Raw genomic sequence first — 20,902 nt, 5'->3', positions numbered from 1 at the left:
TCAATCTATCGTTTTACGAATTCTCGAAAACTAATTTCAACGATCCAAACCGTCAAAATTGTTTGTATATGCTTGGAGATCACATCAGCAAAAAATCACAAAAAAAAAAACATTCAGAGATCAAGTAACGGGACAAAGCTTTTCAACGGTTATAAACGAAAAATCACGATTTAACGGTTATTTTAACTCTGATTTTGATGATTTTTTATAACTACACTCCTTGACCCTATATGAATACAATGAATGAATTCGATCTTCAATTTAAAATATTTACACAAGTGGATACCACAAAATCTTATGTTATACTTAATGAAAGTATAAATAAACTCTAAGTGTTAGTCAATCTATCGTTTTACGAATTCTCCAAAACTAATTTCAACGATCCAAACCGTCAAAATTGTTTGTATATGCTTGGAGATCACATCAGCAAAAAATCACAAAAAAAAAACATTCAGAGATCAAGTAACGGGACAAAGCTTTTCAACGGTTATAAACGAAAAATCACGATTTAACGGTTATTTTAACTCCGATTTTGATGATTTTTTATAACTACACTCCTTGACCCTATATGAATACAATGAATGAATTCGATCTTCAATTTAAAATATTTACACAAGTGGATATCACAAAATCTTATGTTATACTTAATAAAAGTATAAATAAACTCTAAGTGTTAGTCAATCTATCGTTTTACGAATTCTCCAAAACTAATTTCAACGATCCAAACCGTCAAAATTGTTTGTATATGCTTGGAGATCACATCAGCAAAAAATCACAAAAAAAAAAAAAAACATTCAGAGATCAAGTAACGGGACAAAGCTTTTCAACGGTTATAAACGAAAAATCACGATTTAACGGTTATTTTAACTCCGATTTTGATGATTTTTTATAACTACACTCCTTGACCCTATATGAATACAATGAATGAATTCGATCTTCAATTTAAAATATTTACACAAGTGGATACCACAAATCTTATGTTATACTTAATGAAAGTATAAATAAACTCTAAGTGTTAGTCAATCTATCGCTTTACGAATTCTCGAAAACTAATTTCAACGATTCAAACCGTCAAAATTGTTTGTATATGCTTGGAGATCACATCAGCAAAAAATCACAAAAAAAAAAACATTCAGAGATCAAGTAACGGGACAAAGCTTTTCGACGGTTATAAACGAAAAATCAAGATTTAACGGTTATTTTAACTCTGATTTTGATGAATTTTTACAACTACACTCCTTGACCCTATATGAATACAAAGAATGAATTTGATCTTCAATTTAAAATATTTACACTAGTGGATGTCGATATCACAAAATCTTATGTTATAATTTATATACTTAATAAAAGTATGAATCAACTATAATATTAATAATTATATACATTAATTTAATAATTTTATATCCCTACAAAGTAAAAACTATAATAATTATATAGATGTAGGTGTAAATTGAATACAATTTCATGATAATCGATGTAAATTGAAGATTTTGTAAATGGAGGTGTAAACTTTTGAGAAAGACTTACAATCTTAAAAACAAAAACTCTTTGCACATTGAATATTTGTAATATATTAGTAGTGTATGTATTTTTTTTTTTATTAGGCTTTTATTTCGAGTGTAGATATAGTACTTGAACGAGAAATGTTTTAATGTTTTGAAGTAATATTTATGTGGCAATGTGTGGTATTGTGCAAATTTAAAAAACATATATTTTGTTCTTAACGCGGTCAAACGGGTCCTTAACAGGTCGGGTCACTTTACCCGTTGGGTAAAGTGACACGACCTGTAAGGACCAGTTAAGATAACGGGTGTGACACGACACGACCCGTTAAGATAACAGGTGTTACACCGAAAACGACCCGAACACGATAGACACGACCGTTTGCCAGGCCTGTTGTGTTGCATCTATTTGTTTAATTACGCGCCCCCTTTGATAGCCCGCACAAGTTTTTAGTTTGCCAGTCTTCAAGGTAAAGAAAAATATCAAAGATAAAAAACGAAATGGTCATCAAACAAACTTATACACCTGAATTTTGTGGCGCATGAACGGCCATAGTCACGCATGCGAGCTGGCATAACTCTTTAGGATATTATGATAAGGTGACCTAGTGAGATTGATCTCATCATTTTAGCTTTACTCTCATGCACGTTGCAATCCAAAACAAGCATATTTTCTGCTCTATTGTTCATGTATCAGTCGGCTTCCTTGGAAACTACAAGGGGTTGCGTTCCTCATAAATTATCTATGCGTCTGAAACACGACCAATTTTGCATCCCTCATCTTTTCAGTTCGAAAATTTTTAAGTACATCAATGAGTGGTATAAATTACTGAATTTAACAGTTAAATGTGCGCTTAAGAATTCAAGAAAATCTTAACAAAACCAATTTTAACAAATGCATGGCACTGTTGTATAGCAGGACTCCTTTTTGTCCTTCCATCGTTCCTTTTTCCCTCTCTCGCTAGGTGTTACTTTTCAAGTTGATGAAGCTGAAATGGTACCTACTACTCTAACCTTTGCCACTTCGCATACGGGCTTCACTCTCTCTACGGTGTCAGCCATAAGTTCGATTAAATCGCGCTTGGTTTGAGCTCGGCGATCAAAAGTTTGGATGAATGTGAAAGCGGTAACCAATCCTTCCCCGGCATTTCAAAAAAGTAAAAGTTGCTTTCATTTGGCAATTAGATTCAACTTAGACATACAAAAAGAAAACTACAATGTTCAATATTACAATAGTTCACCGTAAATCAACTTTCTAGTACAAACTTAAGCAGTGCTAGCATGATATATATACAAGGGAAGGATTCAGAGTCCGGGAAAGTTCGAACAAAGCAGACTAGAATACTGATAAGCAACCAGTACAAAGTCACCAAGACAGGTTGGTGATTGCAAAATACAGCACTACCATATATATGTAGAACTACAGAAGTTAATTTCAATGGTTACCTGCCTATTTATGCAAGTCAATTCAGTTCTAACAAGCATGCATTTCAGGACCTAGACGGAACCCAACAGGAGGAACTATAGATAATCCTGCCCTTCCATCCTTGCAGCATCCAGTTTCCATCTTCATCAACCACGAAATCACGGTGGTACCCCAGTTTCACCTTAGACCTTAATTTGTTCATGAGTTCACGGTCCAATGGCAGCTGTTTGAACCCAGCCCTCGTGTTCCGAACCTGCCACTGCTTATATGTCTCAGGCCTCACAACTCTCTCAGAGCCCTCACAAGCTACTGTGTTCACAATCTCTCGCCCAAGGAACTCTTCCTCAAACATCAATCTCGTTGGATCCTCACGAGGTAAATTGGTATCACACATATCAAAAAATGCAGAGAAGTGGAATAGAGCCTCCCTGAAGCGAGTGACGAAGAAGGGGGCATTGTAAGATCCATTAACAATACTGAGGATAAAAATATCAGGATTCATGCCCCTGATTAAATTTAGAACAGCATCCCTCGGGCTGTTTACCGCAACTGTCTCGTCAAGTAGGTTAGAAAACCGGAACAGACTATTCACTGCAAGCACTTCATCTCTCTTGACTTTGAGTTCCTCGTACTGGATAGTTTCCCATTTCTTTGCTATGCCATTGTACTCGAAAGGAACATTATACCGCTCACAATACTTTGCCAAACGATGACCCGTCTCTTGGACTCTTTCTTCAGGTCGAAAACCACTTTGGGGAAGCTCTATTCCCGTAATGCGTAGTTTTGGAGGCCCCCCAGCTCTTCTTGAGAGGCAATGGATGAGAGCAGGCCATTGAAAACCATAAAGGATTCCAAAATCTATAACATGCAGTGTTTCTGCTTTCTCAGCTAATTTTGAAATTGTGCGGTTTGCAAAGACTATCACGGCCTTCATGAATGGGCAGGCTTTAATATAAGTCTGATAAGCCTTCAGCATATCAGCAGCTGACGTTCTTTTAGAAGATAGAGCAGTATATAATTGAGTTCCAGTGCCAGCCAACCGTGCTTCAAGGCCATTGGCAAAGCAATGAGCCAACCTCTGAGAACCATCGCCAAATGGGGAAGAGTGCTGCCTAATCTGCTTTAGTAGCTCACTAGCAGTCCTACGATCATCAGCAGAAACAGCTTGTGCACATAAAATCAGGAGAGCTCTCAAATCAACCACTTCTTTCTTATCGCCATTTTTCTTGGCACGAGTCCTTCCGTTACTAGTTCCAACAGATTGCTCATTCTGCTGCAGAGCCTTGTTTGCTTCATCCTGACAGACTTGTTCACCTTTACACCCAATAGCGTCGGGTTTTCCCTCACTGCAGATTAGCACCTTATCAAAAATCTCCGACAGATCAGCCATATCCTCATAAACCGCTGATTGCTTGGTACTCCTCCCATCCTCCAAATCTGTATCCTCCCTCTCATGACTCTTCTTTCCTCTCAAACTAGAAGAAAAATACTCGCTTTCATCCTTCTCCATCTTAACCACCACAGTTTCAGCCTTTCTATCAGCCATTGTGTAAGGCTTGTTATTCTCCAAATCAACAATCAATTGGCCTTTGGGGAGAAACTTACTAGCCTCCTCTACCCCTCTGTTAAACTGCAACACCATTTCACTCTCACTGAACAAATTAGAAAGCATACGCTCACTCACATAAGAACCCACCAAGCCGTCCCCTTTCGACGAAAACTGAGACTTGGGCATTGAATTGGACTGGAAAACAAAGTTTTCAGGAATTGGGTTTTGCAAAATAGAGGGCTTATGTTCAATAACATCAACACTACTACACCATGAATCGACCGAATGGCTAGTGGTAGGGTTAGAACTAGAACTAGAACTAGTCTTGCCACTATAATCACTGAAAGTTGCAGAAGAACAACCATCCGGGCTCTCTACATTAACCGGGTGTTGATCCGGAGAAGCCGGAAACTTCCCACCAAGAACCTCATACAGAGTCTTCTCAGCGGCTTGGACAGCCAAAGGGTCATGAAACATACAGGGCTTTGTCTCCATATCCTCCTCCAGTAACACCTGGTTTATGTACTTGAGCACACTGTCAGAGTAGTCACTGTCATCTCCCTCGGGGCTCAGGCTCGGCGACAGAGTAGAGTTGCTAGGGTTTTGGTCCACAAAGCTAAGATCTACAAAGGGGTCGCTACTTGGGTACTCATTGAAATTGGGGGAAAGTGTATGGTCGATGAAATTGGAATTGGAATTGGGCAATTGATACGAACTTGGATCCATGTCAATCAAAATTTTGAGAAAATTGATGAAAACCCAGTTCGAATTTAGTGAAAGTTGAGGAAATTAAGACTGAAAGACTGAAACTTTGGGATTTGAGGTGAAGAATCTGCTTACCTGGGAGAGAATAGAGAAACCCTAAGCCATTACTGGGTTGAGGTCTGGCCAGAGAACCGTGTGGCGTAGGAGAGACGAAGATGAAAGTGGGGAGAGTAGGCGAGCGAAGGATGTGGAAGTCAAGAAGCGAGAGACGTCACACGGCGTGGTTTCATGGCATTTCTTGCAGAGAGATTACGCAGCTCATCCAATTGGTAAAGCTGTGGAAGTCTTCTGTTGACCAATGGATTTTAACCTACTGCACCTTTTCTTTTGTTGTTTTCTTCAGCGGCGAATTATTTTTAATCTATTTAGTACTACGGTTTAATGATATTCACGTTATTTGTAAGATCTTAAGTTCGATTCTTAATAAATACGAATTTGAAACATATTATTCCAGCTGATTGTGAGACTTAGTCAACTCTCTCACCCCTTTAGTGTGATAATATTGTTTGCTAAATATAAAAAAAAAGAGGTGTGGATTGCGAATTTGATGTTAAATTAGGTTGCTCATTGTGTAACTTAACCGAACTCTCCCTCCTTTTAGTATAAAATATGTCATTGTACCAAATACACACACAGTGTCTTTAATCAGTGGCAACTTTTTGGAAAAAAAAAAAAAAAAAAAGTAATGTGTCATTAATAATAAATAAGTACGTTAATAAATATTTAATTAATAAATTATTGAACATCCATATCAGATTATATTAAATATGTATTATTGTATTATTATTCTATAACTATAATAATAACTATATAAGTTAAAAAAATAAAATGAAATTTTATTTATTTATTTTATTATATATAAAATAAAATATATAATTTATAAAATATTATAAATTCCCTTCCCGTATCCTAGTCTATTAATAACAAAACTTGTTTTTCCAATGTATAAAATTAAAATTCCAATGGTTTTTGCTACTATGACCTTACCGATATAATTTAAAATTTAATTTTTCTAGTATTACTTAAAAAATTAAACTTCAAAGGGTTGGTCTCGTTTCAAATCCTAACTCGAATTTGAAATCTCATGGATGCATTTTTTCTAAACTCACCGACTTTTCTTTCACGTACATTTTCATGAGAGCCAAAACTATACTGGCAGCAAATGAGAGTTGTTGTAGCCTACAATGCCCTTGTCACTCTAGAATGTTTCAAGAAGCGAAACTTTGATTGCCAACATTCGATTGGAGGTTTTTAATTAAATATTAATTTTTTAATTTTGTTTTGTAAAACGTAATTAAAATTAAGTGAAATAACACGTTACAGATAATTAAATATATAATAAATATATACTAATTTATGGTGATGAGAAAAATACTCCCAAATATATTTGTAGATCCAAAATTTAGTCGGTGCCAAAGGTTTCTCGAAAGTTGTATATTGAAGGTGATTCTAAATGTCTGATTTGACTTCATTTGCGAAGAAATGGCATGCCTCCTCCAGAAACTTGAAAATGTTGATTTGGAAGTTTCTAGTCTTATCCATTTTGAAAATACGCACGTGAAGCCAGCAGATGTCATCATGTGTGGCTGACTAGTAACACCACATCATCAGTCACGTAATGGTAGTGCATGCACAATAGTTTTTCTATATCCAATGCTCTAGTGAAAACCTTGCTGATCTAAATCTCATATGATTTGTAAATTTAGTCTAAACAATTAGACTATCCAGTATTATTTGTTTTTGTAAATCTCCTAGATTTTGCTTGGCATATGCAATATGTCGAAAGTTGAGCCAATCTTATTGGTATTCTCAATCAAAAACAAACAATATGATGTATGTACTCTTTGGTCTTGAGGTTTAGAAAACACTGAAAATAGGGGCAAATAATAGACATTTTGCCCTGAAGATAAATTTATGTTCCAATACAGTGATCAGAGTTAATCGACACTTGTTTCTTAAGATACAGTGACCACGTCTTTGTAATATGATACTCTAAATCACAAGGTTTCAGTGAACCACGATTATATTAAAACTCTCACATATACACTCAATAACACTCTCTAATATCTAGTGTACTATATGTATGATTAAAAGTGATTCCTGACTACAATGGGACTTGCCTATTTATAGTAGAGATGCTTCCTTTTGAAAGCATGTGACTCTTTCAAAGTATGATTCTCTATTACCTTACAGTTTAGCATTAATTTTCATACCAACATTACAATATATTGTGCCGAAACATGAGCCGACAAAGAGCCCTGAAAAGTCCCACTTTTGAAAATCTTCTTAGCATTTTTCTTCATAAAAAATTAAAAGTTACAACTCTGTATTAAATTTCATATTTAAAGAGACGTATTTCCACTAAAAGGCACCGCTATTAATTTTCATTCAACCAAAAAATTCAATATCATAACCATAAAATTAAACTTCCATCATCATCTGTCAATCAAAACAAACAATGTACATTAAATATGAACTGTGACTTTTTCCAAGTAGTAAACTACCAGGAATAACCCTATAATGTCAAAATATATATAGGGGTGTGCTATTCACACATGTTTTTTTACTTCTTACACATCATTTGTTAATATATGTCGGTTGATCTTCTTCAATTCATTTGATCCGATGGCTTAAAATTAGAAGAGTGTGTGAGAAGTAAAAAAATGTGTATGAATATCACAGCCCTATATATATATGCGCACCTGTTTTCCACTACCTGTGATCAAGAATTAGTTTAGCTTATCTTAACGGGTCGAGTTTTGTCTTCGGCACCATAATTTTCTGTTTAATATTTGATTTGGGATTAAATAATATAACTCGTACAATATTTTTATTGTTTTAATGAGAAACTATCAAAGAGAAATGTTAAAGTAACTCTCTTAAAAGTGAAACTCTTAATAAATCCTCTTACACTTCATGTTTGATGTTTTATAACGTTGGCACGAAAACTGATGTTAAACCATGAGGTGTCAGAGAATTTATAGAGAGTCTCACTTTGAGAGTCTCCATAACATTTCTCAATATAAAAAAGAGTAATGTTATTCTTACCACAATTTTATACCACATTTCTTTACTATCTTAGATGGTAGATGAGTTAGACAAGTTACATCATTTAATTTCAATCTTTTTATTAATTAAAACACTTAAAAAATCTTAAGTAGAAGAATCAAACTCCTCGCATGTCCACAATCATCATTTAATTAACAATCTTTTTATTAATTAGTGATTAACATTTTGAAATTAAATGCTAATTAATTTAGATGATGTGGCTGTCCACATCAGATTCACCTAAGGTGGTATACAATTGTGATACAAAAATATGATAAGAATAGCATTACTGTATAAAAATATTATTCTGATTACCTAGTAATTAGTAATACATGTTCAACGGGGTGGGATCATGATCCTCTCCTAAGCAAATGGTGAGGATCCTCCTGATCAGGCCCATCGGACCCGTTCGAATTTTATCCAATGGCTACAAACAGGGGACCCCTCTAAAAATTATAATAATTGTAGCCGTTGGATAAAATTTAAACGGCCCGATGGGTATGATCAAGAGGATCCTCACCATTTACTTAGGAGAGGATCCTAATTCAACGGGGTGGACCTCTAATGTTAATCACTATTAATAATATAATCTTTAGTCACCAAGAAAACTAGAGTCGAATAAATATATGAATATTACTTTACTTACCAGTTAAGCGTTCTTCGTTAGTCTTTTTGTTTATTAATAGACAGATTTGCATATTCAAGTTCAAACTTCAAAGCCAGCTAAAGACGGATTGATGGAGATGGTCAGCCGCTGAGGAATCTTGAAGATAATTTCGTCCCATGCGTAGTTAGTATGCAGCAGAAACAGAAGATATGGCAAATCAATAAGCAAACAAATTAATGATCTCAGAAGCTGTTGTATGCTTTTGCTAGCTAGGCTTGGTGGATAAGTCATATAAAATACCAGTACTTTAGCACTGTTATATAAGATCAACGTGCATGCATCAGCAATATCATCTCATGGTGGGTTAGGTCCGCATGGTTTGAAAATGGATCGCAATATCTAATCTCGTAGTTTTTTTTATACAACGATATTGAAAATGAAATATAGACAAACAAATCGTCAATGAAAGAGATCAAATTTGTGCTCTTTTTGATAAACTTTATAAACGCATGTAGGTTCCTTAATCAATATTATTAATATTATTCCAGCTTAACTATCGAGATTTTTTATGATAAAACTAATATCAAGTAATAGGTGTTGAGACAATATGAGTAACATTGGTGGCAAACTTGCATAGGCGCATAAAATTTATCACGCTTCTCTCCCGCCATTAGTTCTAGATCTCTTTAGAATTACCGTCATACCTCTACGGTCTTCATGTTCAAACTGAAATGACATACTCGACTCAATTACCACACTTATATTTGAAGGTCAATAGAGACAAAAATGAATTGAATTGCATGGTCCCTGGTTCAACTCCCCACCCACTTCTAACTTCATGCTGCAGTTTCTTGACTTGACTGCCGATGGCAACTTATATAAAACAAGTTCATTATTACATAATATCTGGATCCAATATATATATATATATATATAACGTTATTTTAATTCTTGATAAAGATGATTTTTAGATTAAAATCATGAGTAAGATCAAAATTTAATTTTAGTCTCTTGATACATTAATAACCTCATTTATTAATTATATTTTGATTTTTTAATTATTTCTCTTTTCTTCCTAATTTTTAATGTATTAATTTTATTTCATTTTCATTTTCATTTCATTTACCATAATATATTTTGTTGTAACTTGTAAACATTTAAATAAACTAATTTTTGTTATACAATATATTTCGATGTACTTTGTCTTCTTCATTTAGGTACATTAAATTCATTATAATACATTTCGATACATACATTTAAGTACACATATTTCGGTATATACATTTTGATACAAATATTTAGGTACATTAATTCAATATAATACATTTCGGTACACACATTTAGGTACATTAATTTAATACAATACATTTCAATACATATATTTCGATACATACATTTTGGTACTAACAGTTAAATACATTAGTTCAACATAATACATTTCGGTACATACATTTAGGTACATTAATTGAGTCTTTCAAATTGAAGAATGTTAAATAAAATTAATAAACTCTTTTTTGTCAAAAAAAAAAAATTAAAATTTGTATATGAATAAATTTAAATATTTAATGGGGAGACATTAAATAAAATGCACATTAATTATTTTGAATTAAGGATACATCAAGGGATTATAATCAATATATAATATAACACCAGGTTTATTTTAAATTTATTAAAGTTAAAAAAACCCCTAACATATAATATGTGTTCAAACATTACATATGTCAGTTTTATTGAAACGAGATACCGCGATAACAATGAACCAGTTCCATATAAGTCATTATATTAAAACTCAATTAGAAATTGAAAGTTACATAGACCCAACCCAATCCAATAATCCTCACAATTCCTCTTTTGTCATCTTTATTTTTCAAAGGCAGGGTACCTTATACCCCACTTGTAGCAACATCCATTGAATGTTATCAAAATTGAGCCGTTGGTGTCACTATTAGCATCGTTGTCTTTGTTCAGTGACATTCTGGGACCTCATTATTTCGAGTCACATTTTTTTCTTCATTCCTAAGTTTGATTTTTTTAACTTATTCCTTTTCCTTCTTTTGGAGGTTTATCTCTGCGTTCATAGCCATACTACCAAATAGTCAAAAAGACTAGTCATCGTGCGGGATCTGGTTTCTCTATGCTTCTAGTTCCCATACACTTACATCTCTTCCTATTTGTGCGGTCATGATTAAGTCACGTCAACATTTTATATCATTATTATTTTTTGTCTTATTATTTTTATAAAAAAAATCAATATAAAATATTGACATGACTTAATCGTAATCGCACAAAACAGAAAGGAAAGAAAGTGTACAAGAACTGGAAGGGCAAAAAGCCGGGTCCCATCATGCGTGCTCCTAAAGAAACGAAAGCAGAATGCAACCGTGAATATCGGAATCTCTGTAGCATGTATATTGTCGCTTTCGCTTCAAATTAAGCACGAGGCGACTTAATTCCAGGCTTGTAAGAAGTAATCTCAGTTTATGTAATTAGGCCGACCAACTAATGCTTTTTCTTATCCACTTTTTGTGCCTAAGCAATTAGCAAAGTGTTTGTTTTGACTTTTCTTTTAAGATATTCGAAAAAACCAACGTCTTTTCTACGAAAACAAGAAGATGAATGCGTGCTAATGGAATGGACTTTTGCGTGATACTATTTTCTACATGGTCAAAGAAGCCTTAGCCCTTGAATTAAAGTACGGGAGTATTTTCGCTCATTATTATAAATTATGGTGTATGCTCATCATACACCTCATCACTTGCCACATGCCCTTTTAACCAACTCTGGTTTTCATATTCAATGTTTATTTCCCAATTTGAAAAAAATTAACTAGAGTTAAGTGTAAGTACACGTTGACAGATGATGAGGTACATGATAAGCATTGATCATAATTCTGGTGGTGAGCAAATGCTCTCTCAAAGTACTTGTTGGATTGGGCTATAGCCTATAGGCCTTGAGACTTTGGGTGATGCTTGTATTTACTCGGCTTTACTGAGCATAAAAGTTGGAAGTTAAATCGGGCTCTTAAGTTTGAACTGCTGCCAATGCACCCTGTATAGACAAAGGAAGGCCCAGGTTACTTGGGTTTCCTGAGGCCCATATGTACAAGCCCCTTAGGCAAATGTGCACAAATTGGGAACTCAAGTCACGGTTTGGTTTTGCAAATGCGAGTTATGGCAGTTGGTTAAGCAGTGTGCCAATGATTTTTTCAAACCATTGTGAACCTAGTAAGACCCATCATCTCGTCCATTGGCTCCATATACCTTGCATGACGTACTTCACACCACAATGGACCTTTGCAACTCAATTCGACTCTACACTCTAACTTTTGTAAGCAACTAATGTCTTTGTCTATGTTGGGGTGATGACGGCCTAACCCATAAGGACCGGAGTGCTCATGTCCCGGCCCCTATCAGATAGGCAATCATGTCTACCCACATGTTAAGTTTTAAGAAAACCAAAAATCTAAAATTATTATTCACCTTTTATAGCAAGGATAGTCTTATACCCCCTTTAATAGTAAATGAGAATATTTGGTAAAGTACTACGAACTCGTAATCACTTGATATTTCATCTCATGCCATGAAATTCACTAAAATACTAAAGCACAAATTTCTGATATTTTTGTATGATATACGTTAAAAAATAAACCTAATTAAAATATAAAAAAATCAAATTTTCAATACAATTATAGTTTTTTAAGTCTAAATACGCACTTCTTTGTATGATATAAAATAAACTTACTTAAATACGCCTAGGCCCTATTTAGGCACAAAGGCAGAAAACCCCAGCCTGCCACCCGACTAGCACCTAGCATACCTTGATTAGGACCACCCGATGTTAGAATCTTGGAACCACTACTGGTCTTATTTACATACATGTTTTATGGTCCTTGTAAATGAGAATTGTGGCAGAAAAAGACACCCCAATTATTAGTAACCACAAATCCACTCCTATCTAGACTATCCACATAGAATTAATAGACATTACACGAAGGAGATAGATATATAGATATAGAGATATATAGGCATGGACGTATTAGTGACAATTTGACAAAATTGTGGGTGGGGTGGGGTGGAGGGACCATTCCAATTTGCCCAACATTTTTGGTTTTGAATGACAAAAGATGTGAAGTAACATGAGGTTTGTCCAAACAACTTGAAGGAGGATCAAGTTCAAGTATATATCCACTCAATTATTCACATGCCGTTCGCATATTCTCCTATTCTTCTTCCCTACCTTGCCCCCATATCTCTTCACTTTTTATTCTATCTTTAGGTTTCTACAAGGAAAACCATACACCATAAAAAAATTGGCACATAATCATTTGGTTTAGTGGCATTCAGTCTTTATTTCGTTGGAAATTTTATGTCCTACTTACATCGATGCAATGACGATTCATATGTAGTGCCTTCGATCTAATACTGTCTCATAGGAATCCGTTAAAAGCAACATACTCAATTTTTCAAAAATTGGATTGAGTCTTCAAACTGCCAAAAGATATGATCATCTAATAGTATTTCTGTTTATTTGTAAGTAAGATATCTCAAATTCAAATAAAATAAATGGCTAGGACATATAAAATTTATGTTGACATCACTTGGTTATGACTAACTCTAGCTAATTTTTTGTTTTTAAATAAAGTATCGTTGTATAAAATTTAAAAATAATAATAATAATAAATAATTAAAAAAAACTTTCAAAAAAATAATGAAATAATATTGATGAAAGGGTGTGGGATTCTGATTTTATTTTTGTATCCTAAAGGCTAAAGGGGTCCATATACTCGTCACAATTCACTTGCACAACCCACCACCCCCAAAGAAAACAAAAAATTAAATAAATTAGTTCCACCTTAAAATATAGGGGAAAAAAGAATATTATTTAAATAAAATGTGATGAACCTGATCGGTACAAAGTGGACTGAGAGAAACCTCATGTCACAAAATGTTCGATCCAAATTAAAAATTCAGGACTTTTAAACTTGTCCTACAGAAAATTAGACTCCAATTTCATTTTTTAAGGACTCATCACTACATTTTAGCCTCTTTTTTATCAAGATCATGTGACTTTCTAGCATCAGAAACTAAACACAGAATAAATTATATAAAATATATATTTAGAATCGCCCCAACCACTGGACCACCATGTGGTGGTTTCAAATTAGACTCCAACCTCAAACCTATAATTTTAATTCAAACCACACCATTTATGCATCATTATCCTCAGTTTGATTCCAATCTGACTACCAATTGAAAGTCCCTCAATGACAAATGTATTGCTCAAGTCATTACCCTCTTCATATCACTACTTTACATGTGGATCTCTTCCTTTAATACTTTCTGGCATTTCGAGCGTAACACTGATACAAATTCGATGCAACGAGAATGTCATTGTAACAGTAAGTATTGTGCAAGGATACATATGAAAAAGTTGAAACTCATATCAGTACACAATTGGCTTACAAAACAACCAATGAAATATCCGTTAAAATATAGAGATATCTCAAACCAAGCGTGCTGAGACATGAGAAAGTTAAAACTCATAGTAATGATGTAAGTTGGCCTTGAGATTTTGTTATCTATTTGCAACTGAAAAGCAGGAGAATGGAAGATTACAAGAATTGCATTAGCATCAATGCTCAATTAAACTAACATTACATTAACTAATACCTTCACAATCACCCAAAAAATAATCAGGAAACACCAACCAACAACTTGGGTTTCAAAAGAATTCAGTTAGCCATCTCTCTTCTTATTTTGTCATCCATTTACAAGGGCCGGCGGCCTCTCCGGTCAGGGAAAGGGAGCCATGGCAAAAGCGACGACGGACCTGACTGATATTACATAAACAAGTCATAAACATTCTTCAACTTGTACTTTGTCATACTTTTTTTACATCATTAACAAAAATACAAAAAAAAAAAAAAATTGATCAGACATCTAGACATACCCTTTTCCTAAATCCAACCATTCGATTTTCGTTCAACATGTGCTGCCGCTTTTCGTTCAGACGAGAACGCAAGTCTCGGGCTGTTTGAGCTGTTGTTTGGCTTGCTGCTGGGACCAGTACGCATGAGCTGTTAGGACCCTGTCCAAGAGCTCTTGGGGGACAGGCTCTCCCCGCCTCTGTTGAGGAGATATTCTCGCCGTGTGCACTAAGGTTTTCCACTTATCCTACACAACCCGTAAAAACGACACAATCACAACCAAACCCACATCACATGCCTCACTTTTTAAGCAGTTTTCAAACAGAAAACCAAAAAGCAGAGCAAGCAACAGTAATTAACAGACAAAGTCAGATGTAGGAGATGCGTGTAAGAACAGAATATAAGAGATTCCTTGAGACAGTTGTGTTTGACAGATAAAGTTATGCAGATTAACAAAGCCATATAAAGACTGCCTCATTTGCCTCTAATTCAAGCAAGCTGTTTGACAGAGTGACCAGATCAAACTACGTACCTCGAGTGGGCCCAAGCCACGAAAAAGGATTCATAAATAGTAAAAAGTAACATATGATATGAAATTTAAATTTGAAATTTTTTAATGGGGCTCGATTAGGTAACCAGAAAACCAAGAAGGCCAATGCAATGATGAGTAAACTTCTCGTAAAGTTAGGAAAATTTGAAAGAAACAATGCTTGTATTCAAATTTCATCATTGGCAAATAGACTCCTTACCTTTAAATCCACATATGTTCGATGCTTAGCGCTGTCGAAAGCTCGTAGTTTAACATCACGCCACCTGTAAATAAGCAAAACCATTAAAAGCTCCAAACTGCAGCAGGAAGAGCTGTTTTTTTTTTTTTTTTTTTTTTTTCAATCTAAATCGAAAGCTCGCAGTTTACTCTTTTGAGGCCATGGGCCTGAAAAATTATGAGTAAAATTTTAGATTGTCATGTGGACAAAATCAATTTTCTCGAATGTTAAAATGAGAACTTATGCTCGTATATCATTTATACCTTCCAGTACCAAGTTTCTCAACCGCTTGGACAAGTGCTTCCACTTCCGTAACAGAGAAAGGTCGACGAATTCGGCGCTGTCCAATATCAAACCGCCTTGATTTCCTGTTCCCAGGGACCACGGCTAGTGCATCTACACTTATATCTGGAACAGCAACCAGTGCTTTAGAATCTGTTGTGCTTTTTTCAGCTGACATCTCTGTTGGAGAGGGTGCTGAATCATGATCGCTTTCCATGAAGATCCCAAAACTGGCCATATGAGGTTCATGTATGGGTTCGCTAGTAGGACCCGGTTGGTACCTGGTGCAAAATCATTATTAGCTAAATAGCAACCATCTATTCTTCGTCTGAAAGCAATCCTAGGAGACTGAGCTTGCATAGCTACTAGACACGACTATTATGTACAACCTAACGGCTAACATTGTAAAAAAGTTTTGAAATCATCCTAGCTTTCAATTGGAAAAAGCAAAAAATGAACACAGAAAAGAAGCCCCACCATCTGTAATCAATTAGCACGCAGGGAGATAAACAAAAAACTGAACCAGGTGCAAAACTGACGAGGCCAGAACATATTTGCATTACCTTATTAAAGGCTTTAATTCATCACAGGGAAGCATACAGGGAGAATCATCAGAACATAAAGGAGGGGAGTTTCGGGAAGGGTTGGGTTCCAAGGAAAATCCCACAGAATCTATATGGTCATCTTGAGGAATTCCTGTTTGCAGTAAAGTTTTATTGTCATCTCTCACTTTCTTTCCTCGAAGAAGTACACCAACACATAATCCACCTCCAAGGACAGCTGACACTGCTTCCATAACTGTTTTCTGCAGAATAATCACACATCATCAGGGGATGAACTAAGACCGTGGGAAAGAACTGTATGTATAGACATTCACACAAATCCACTAAACTTCAACGCTAAACGAGGACGATAAAGACAATCAAAATAGTCCCAAAATACCTTTAATGAACCAACAGTTGCCGTCTCCGGGATCTCAATAAATAGTTCTGGAATCCTGAACGACTTGATCCTGAGCTTCACTGTATAAGAAAAACACCTCGTAAGAAGCTCTTGCAATGTTAAGACAACGATTAAATTAAAAGCATACATATCAAGCGCACATGAAAGCTTCTCATACCATGAGAATTTCTTGATTGGAAAGATGGGTGCTGACCTGCTACCGAAGAAGACGTCCCAGTGGCTGCATAAATTTTTCAAACTACTTGGTAAAAAGATTCATACATCTCAAAACACTTTAAAATAATCACACTTCAGATTGAATAGAATCTGGTTTTGAAAATGACCTTGCATCCTTGAACACGAAGCAGAAGCATTGATTCCCTTCTCACGTAAGTCAAAGAATCCCTCTCTACTAATACCTTCATCAGGATTTGGAACCGTGCTATGGTCAAAAAGCCTCCTTTTCTTGAAAGGCATATTCATTTGAGATCTTTGACGTTTGTAGCAATTCTTCCTATTGTGGTAATTTGGTTTCATATCCCGATCTAAAGATTCCGAAAAAGATAATAGTTATTAGAAAACAGATCAGCAAAACCATACAGCATTACCAATAAACTTTAGAAGGAAGCTCGAGAAACTCACAAAATTTTTTAGTACGAGGCGGCCACTTACAGGAATTAGAATGTGTCTCATCCTTCATCTTTGGAGCTACTTTCCAATATTTTGAAGCCAATATTTTTCGTATTCTTTGGTCTCCAATCCGCGACGGAGCTGGCCTTGAATACTTCATTGCGGTACTAGGGTGTGTACACCCAGAGGAATTTTCGTCATCATCTCTACTAACTAAATTTACATCATCCCGGCTAGCGGGGAAAGATCGTTGAGGAATATGGTCTACATACATAGGCACCTTGGTGCTACTATCTGAACTAGCTAGTGGAGGAGGCTTCCCTTCCCAGACAACCGGATCCTCTAAACTGCACATATCATCCCCGGTACCAGTTAGCACCTCCCCACTCTTAGTCTCATCATTTACTAATATTTTAACTTCACCATCTAATTTACAATCACCAGACTCCCTGTTTCCAGAATAGCCAGCTTCTAATTTGCCAGTAAGACTTCCCATCTCATTCTTGCATTTTCCACTCACCAACATATCAGAAACAAACCTCTCCGAACAATTAGAAGTTGTCATAACAGAATGACATTCATTCTGATGAACTGGAGATGCCTTGGAGCGCGAACTTAGATTCCGATCTTGCGAGATATGATCAGATACCAAAGGTATACTTTCACAGCTGCCTTGATCACAAGGTTCCACTTTCAATGGTTTATCTCCGTCCAGGCAATGTTCCTTACTACCTGCACATTGATCTTTTCCGATTGATGTATGACTGGATGCGGGAGAACTCTCTCCCTCAATCAATAACTTGCCAGCTACGGTGGCCAACAAGTCAAATGCACCCATTGCATTGTCTTCAACTACCTTACGAACCGCACGTCGCTTCTGAAAATCGTTACGAAACTTAAGCATATGGATTCTTTTGATAAAACATAAAGCATATAAATTGCAAACGTAAAATGTAAATCATAAGGAGTCGTTGGATATGCATACCCTTGCTGATCTAGAAGCTTTAGGAGTGGGAGGCACCTGATAGCCATTGAATCCGTAATCCAACCTCTTCTGCAACACCATGTCTTAAAAATCATAACACGAAAATTTACATCCAACTACGAAGCACCAGGACCCAGAATAATCCTTTCAACTAATATACACGTTGCGAGCAACCACTAATCAAAATCCAAAAGCTAGAGTTCCTGAAAACAGATGAATGCAAGCAATGAGTTTCGCAGAAACAAACTAATTGTTAGGATCACAGAAAATAATCTCGGATAATTCACTCGATCATGCAACATATAATCGAGGAGCATATCAATAGAATCCCGGGAGATATCCGGAACATTATTACCCAACATCGATTGCATTTGGGTTCAAAGAAACCAAAATTAGCATAAGAAACTCCAAAAACGTACAAGTATATATCAAATTACAAACAAGCAGCATAATTTCATGTCCGAAACTCCGATCAGATCCACATGATCTGACTACAAAAACATATACATAGAAACCCAGAAGAACAAGAAACATAAGGAAAGGGGGAAAACTAAGAATTAACAGGAAACAACAATTGACAATCGAGCCCATCATACAAAATCCTCAACAGTTTCTGTCGGGAGAACAAAAATTCGCCATTTTTGACGGAGTAAATGAGAAGCGGGAAAAAAGAAAAAGTCCTTAAACCACGGCAAAACCCAAAAGGCAGATCTAAATACAAAATCCAGCAATGAAACAACCAAAATTCTGAAGAAAAAAAATCCCTTAATTCTCAGGGAATTGTCCGAAAATCTGGAAAAATAAAGAGGTCTAAAACGCTCGGCCGGGATCGACCTTCAAGAACACACAATTCAGATTGGGTCTCCACAACAGACAAAAACAAACAGAGAATCTTCATTTCTCGAGTTTCTGAGTGAAATTTTTTTATTTCGGATAAAAGTTGGGATGGAAATTATGATTTCCACCGGGAAACCCAGATCGAATCCATCAAACCCTTGGAACAAATCAGATCGTCCATAAAATCACCGGAAAAAAAAAATATCATTTTTTAAGACCCGTTTGTTTGCTCAGAATTTCCGAGCAGAAAATCCCATAATTCCGAGCCAAAAAAGGCTTTCCCGGTCGAATTCCGCGTCAAATACCAAACACCTTTCTCCCCTTTCCCGCACTTTCTCGGCAACCAAACACACTGTTCGGGAAAGGCTCATCGAAACCGTAAAAAACCCACCAAAAAACGCAAGCTTTAACAATTTTCGCCAAAAAATCACAACATGCTCACCTCTAGCCAGGGAATTTTAGCTCAAATCTCAAACTGCGCCGAGAAATCGAAAATCTCGAAAACTTTCCGGCAATGTAAGATCGGAGAATTCAAATAAACAAACACAGAAATTCACACCTTTTTCTCACCCATTTTCTCTCTCTCTAATATTTTCCAGGAATATATAGATCTTTTTCTTCCCATTCAAACAGCACCCATTTTTCTCTCTCTTTAAAACCAAAAACACTCGTCTCTCTCCCTCCGATCGCCAAAACCCTCCGAAAACCACGAACCATTGCTTAAACCCCCGCAGCTTATACCATTGACCCCTCTCACCGGACCTATCGGTAATTCCCCCGGGGCTTACCGGCTATACCAGGTGTGTGGAAACCACGTAAAGGACCGGTTCTTCGCTATTAAGTGAACCCCACTTTTCAAGAGCCGTGTGATCGTGACACGTGGTGTTATGCTATCATGTGGCTGCTTGTGGTCCGCCGGATCGAGAAAAATGATGGGTCACAAAGAATTTATTGTATTTTTTATTGGTTATCATTTCTGCGGGACGTGGAGTTATTTCTTATTTGTGGTTAATCGCACATGAAAAATGAACGGATAGCGTTTGGTTGCCAAGAAAAAGATAGAAAAATGGTGTTCAAATTTTGCTATTGTAATTTTTGTTATCATAAAAAATAAAATTTGCTATTGTAATTTTTTTTTCCAAATGGGTTAACCACTTGCAAATTTGGCAATGTTGTGAAAATTAAATTGTTTTAATTTCTCAAAGTATGGAAAGGGTTTTCGCAAGTAACAAAATAACGTTATGTTTCTTGTAAATGTTAGGTTTAATTGCAGGGTTTTGAGAAGAAATTCACTAGGAATAAGATCATGTTCATTCAATGTTTAATATCAAGTAGCATTCTATTACCTCTAATTGTTTGTCTCAAGTGTCACATTAAAGGAGAAATCAGTTGAGTTTTTCGAATAACTGAAAGCGAAGCGTTTTATGCGCCTCCCAGCCATCGGGGGTCGAGGGGCAGGGTGTGTAGCTTAACTTAAGTCTCGATGCTACTCTCATTACTATGAATGAATGATTTGTTTGATTGCATGATTTTGGGAGAGATTTGTACAAAATCATGTTGACCCTATTATTTAACATCAAAGGGAAACTCTAGTTCTCAATTGGATTCCACAAGCATCGCATTGGTGTGTGTTGGA

General features: G+C 35.8%; 2 protein-coding genes across 4 annotated transcripts; both read right to left on the bottom strand.

The window, feature by feature from the left end:
* Positions 1–2,652: 2,652 nt before the first annotated feature.
* On the bottom strand, positions 2,653–5,528 carry LOC103954290 (scarecrow-like protein 14). The gene has a single exon (XM_009366100.3). The coding sequence runs from the start codon at positions 5,201–5,203 to the stop codon at positions 2,993–2,995; it is 2,211 nt and encodes a 736-aa protein (XP_009364375.2). The 5' UTR covers positions 5,204–5,528; the 3' UTR covers positions 2,653–2,992.
* Positions 5,529–14,616: 9,088 nt separating this feature from the next.
* Positions 14,617–19,983, bottom strand: LOC103954293 (telomere repeat-binding protein 5). Of its 3 annotated transcripts, XR_007252586.1 has the most exons (11): positions 19,709–19,983; positions 18,430–18,632; positions 17,457–18,321; positions 17,159–17,359; positions 16,993–17,055; positions 16,815–16,894; positions 16,436–16,677; positions 15,854–16,153; positions 15,573–15,636; positions 14,847–15,070; positions 14,617–14,730 (listed from the first exon to the last, which is right to left on the bottom strand). XR_007252586.1 is itself a non-coding variant. In XM_009366103.3 (10 exons), exons 2-10 carry the CDS (start codon positions 18,508–18,510, stop codon positions 14,903–14,905), a joined length of 2,064 nt encoding a protein of 687 aa, XP_009364378.2. In that variant the 5' UTR covers positions 18,511–18,632; positions 19,709–19,982; the 3' UTR covers positions 14,617–14,902. The 3 variants fall into 3 exon arrangements, 2 of the variants coding, with proteins under 2 accessions (XP_009364378.2, XP_009364379.2); XM_009366103.3 differs by having other exon boundaries at positions 14,617–15,070; positions 19,709–19,982; XM_009366104.3 differs by having other exon boundaries at positions 14,617–15,070; positions 17,487–18,321; positions 19,709–19,982.
* Between the last annotated feature and the right edge of the window lie 919 nt (positions 19,984–20,902).

This window comes from the organism of the source record quoted next, unplaced genomic scaffold, assembly GCF_019419815.1.
Source record: "Pyrus x bretschneideri cultivar Hongxiangsu unplaced genomic scaffold, Pyrus_bretschneideri_v1 Contig5, whole genome shotgun sequence".
Taxonomy (NCBI): domain Eukaryota; kingdom Viridiplantae; phylum Streptophyta; class Magnoliopsida; order Rosales; family Rosaceae; genus Pyrus; species Pyrus x bretschneideri.
The sequence above is the reverse complement of the archived record's forward strand: the minus strand, read 5'-3'. Positions and strand labels throughout refer to the sequence as shown.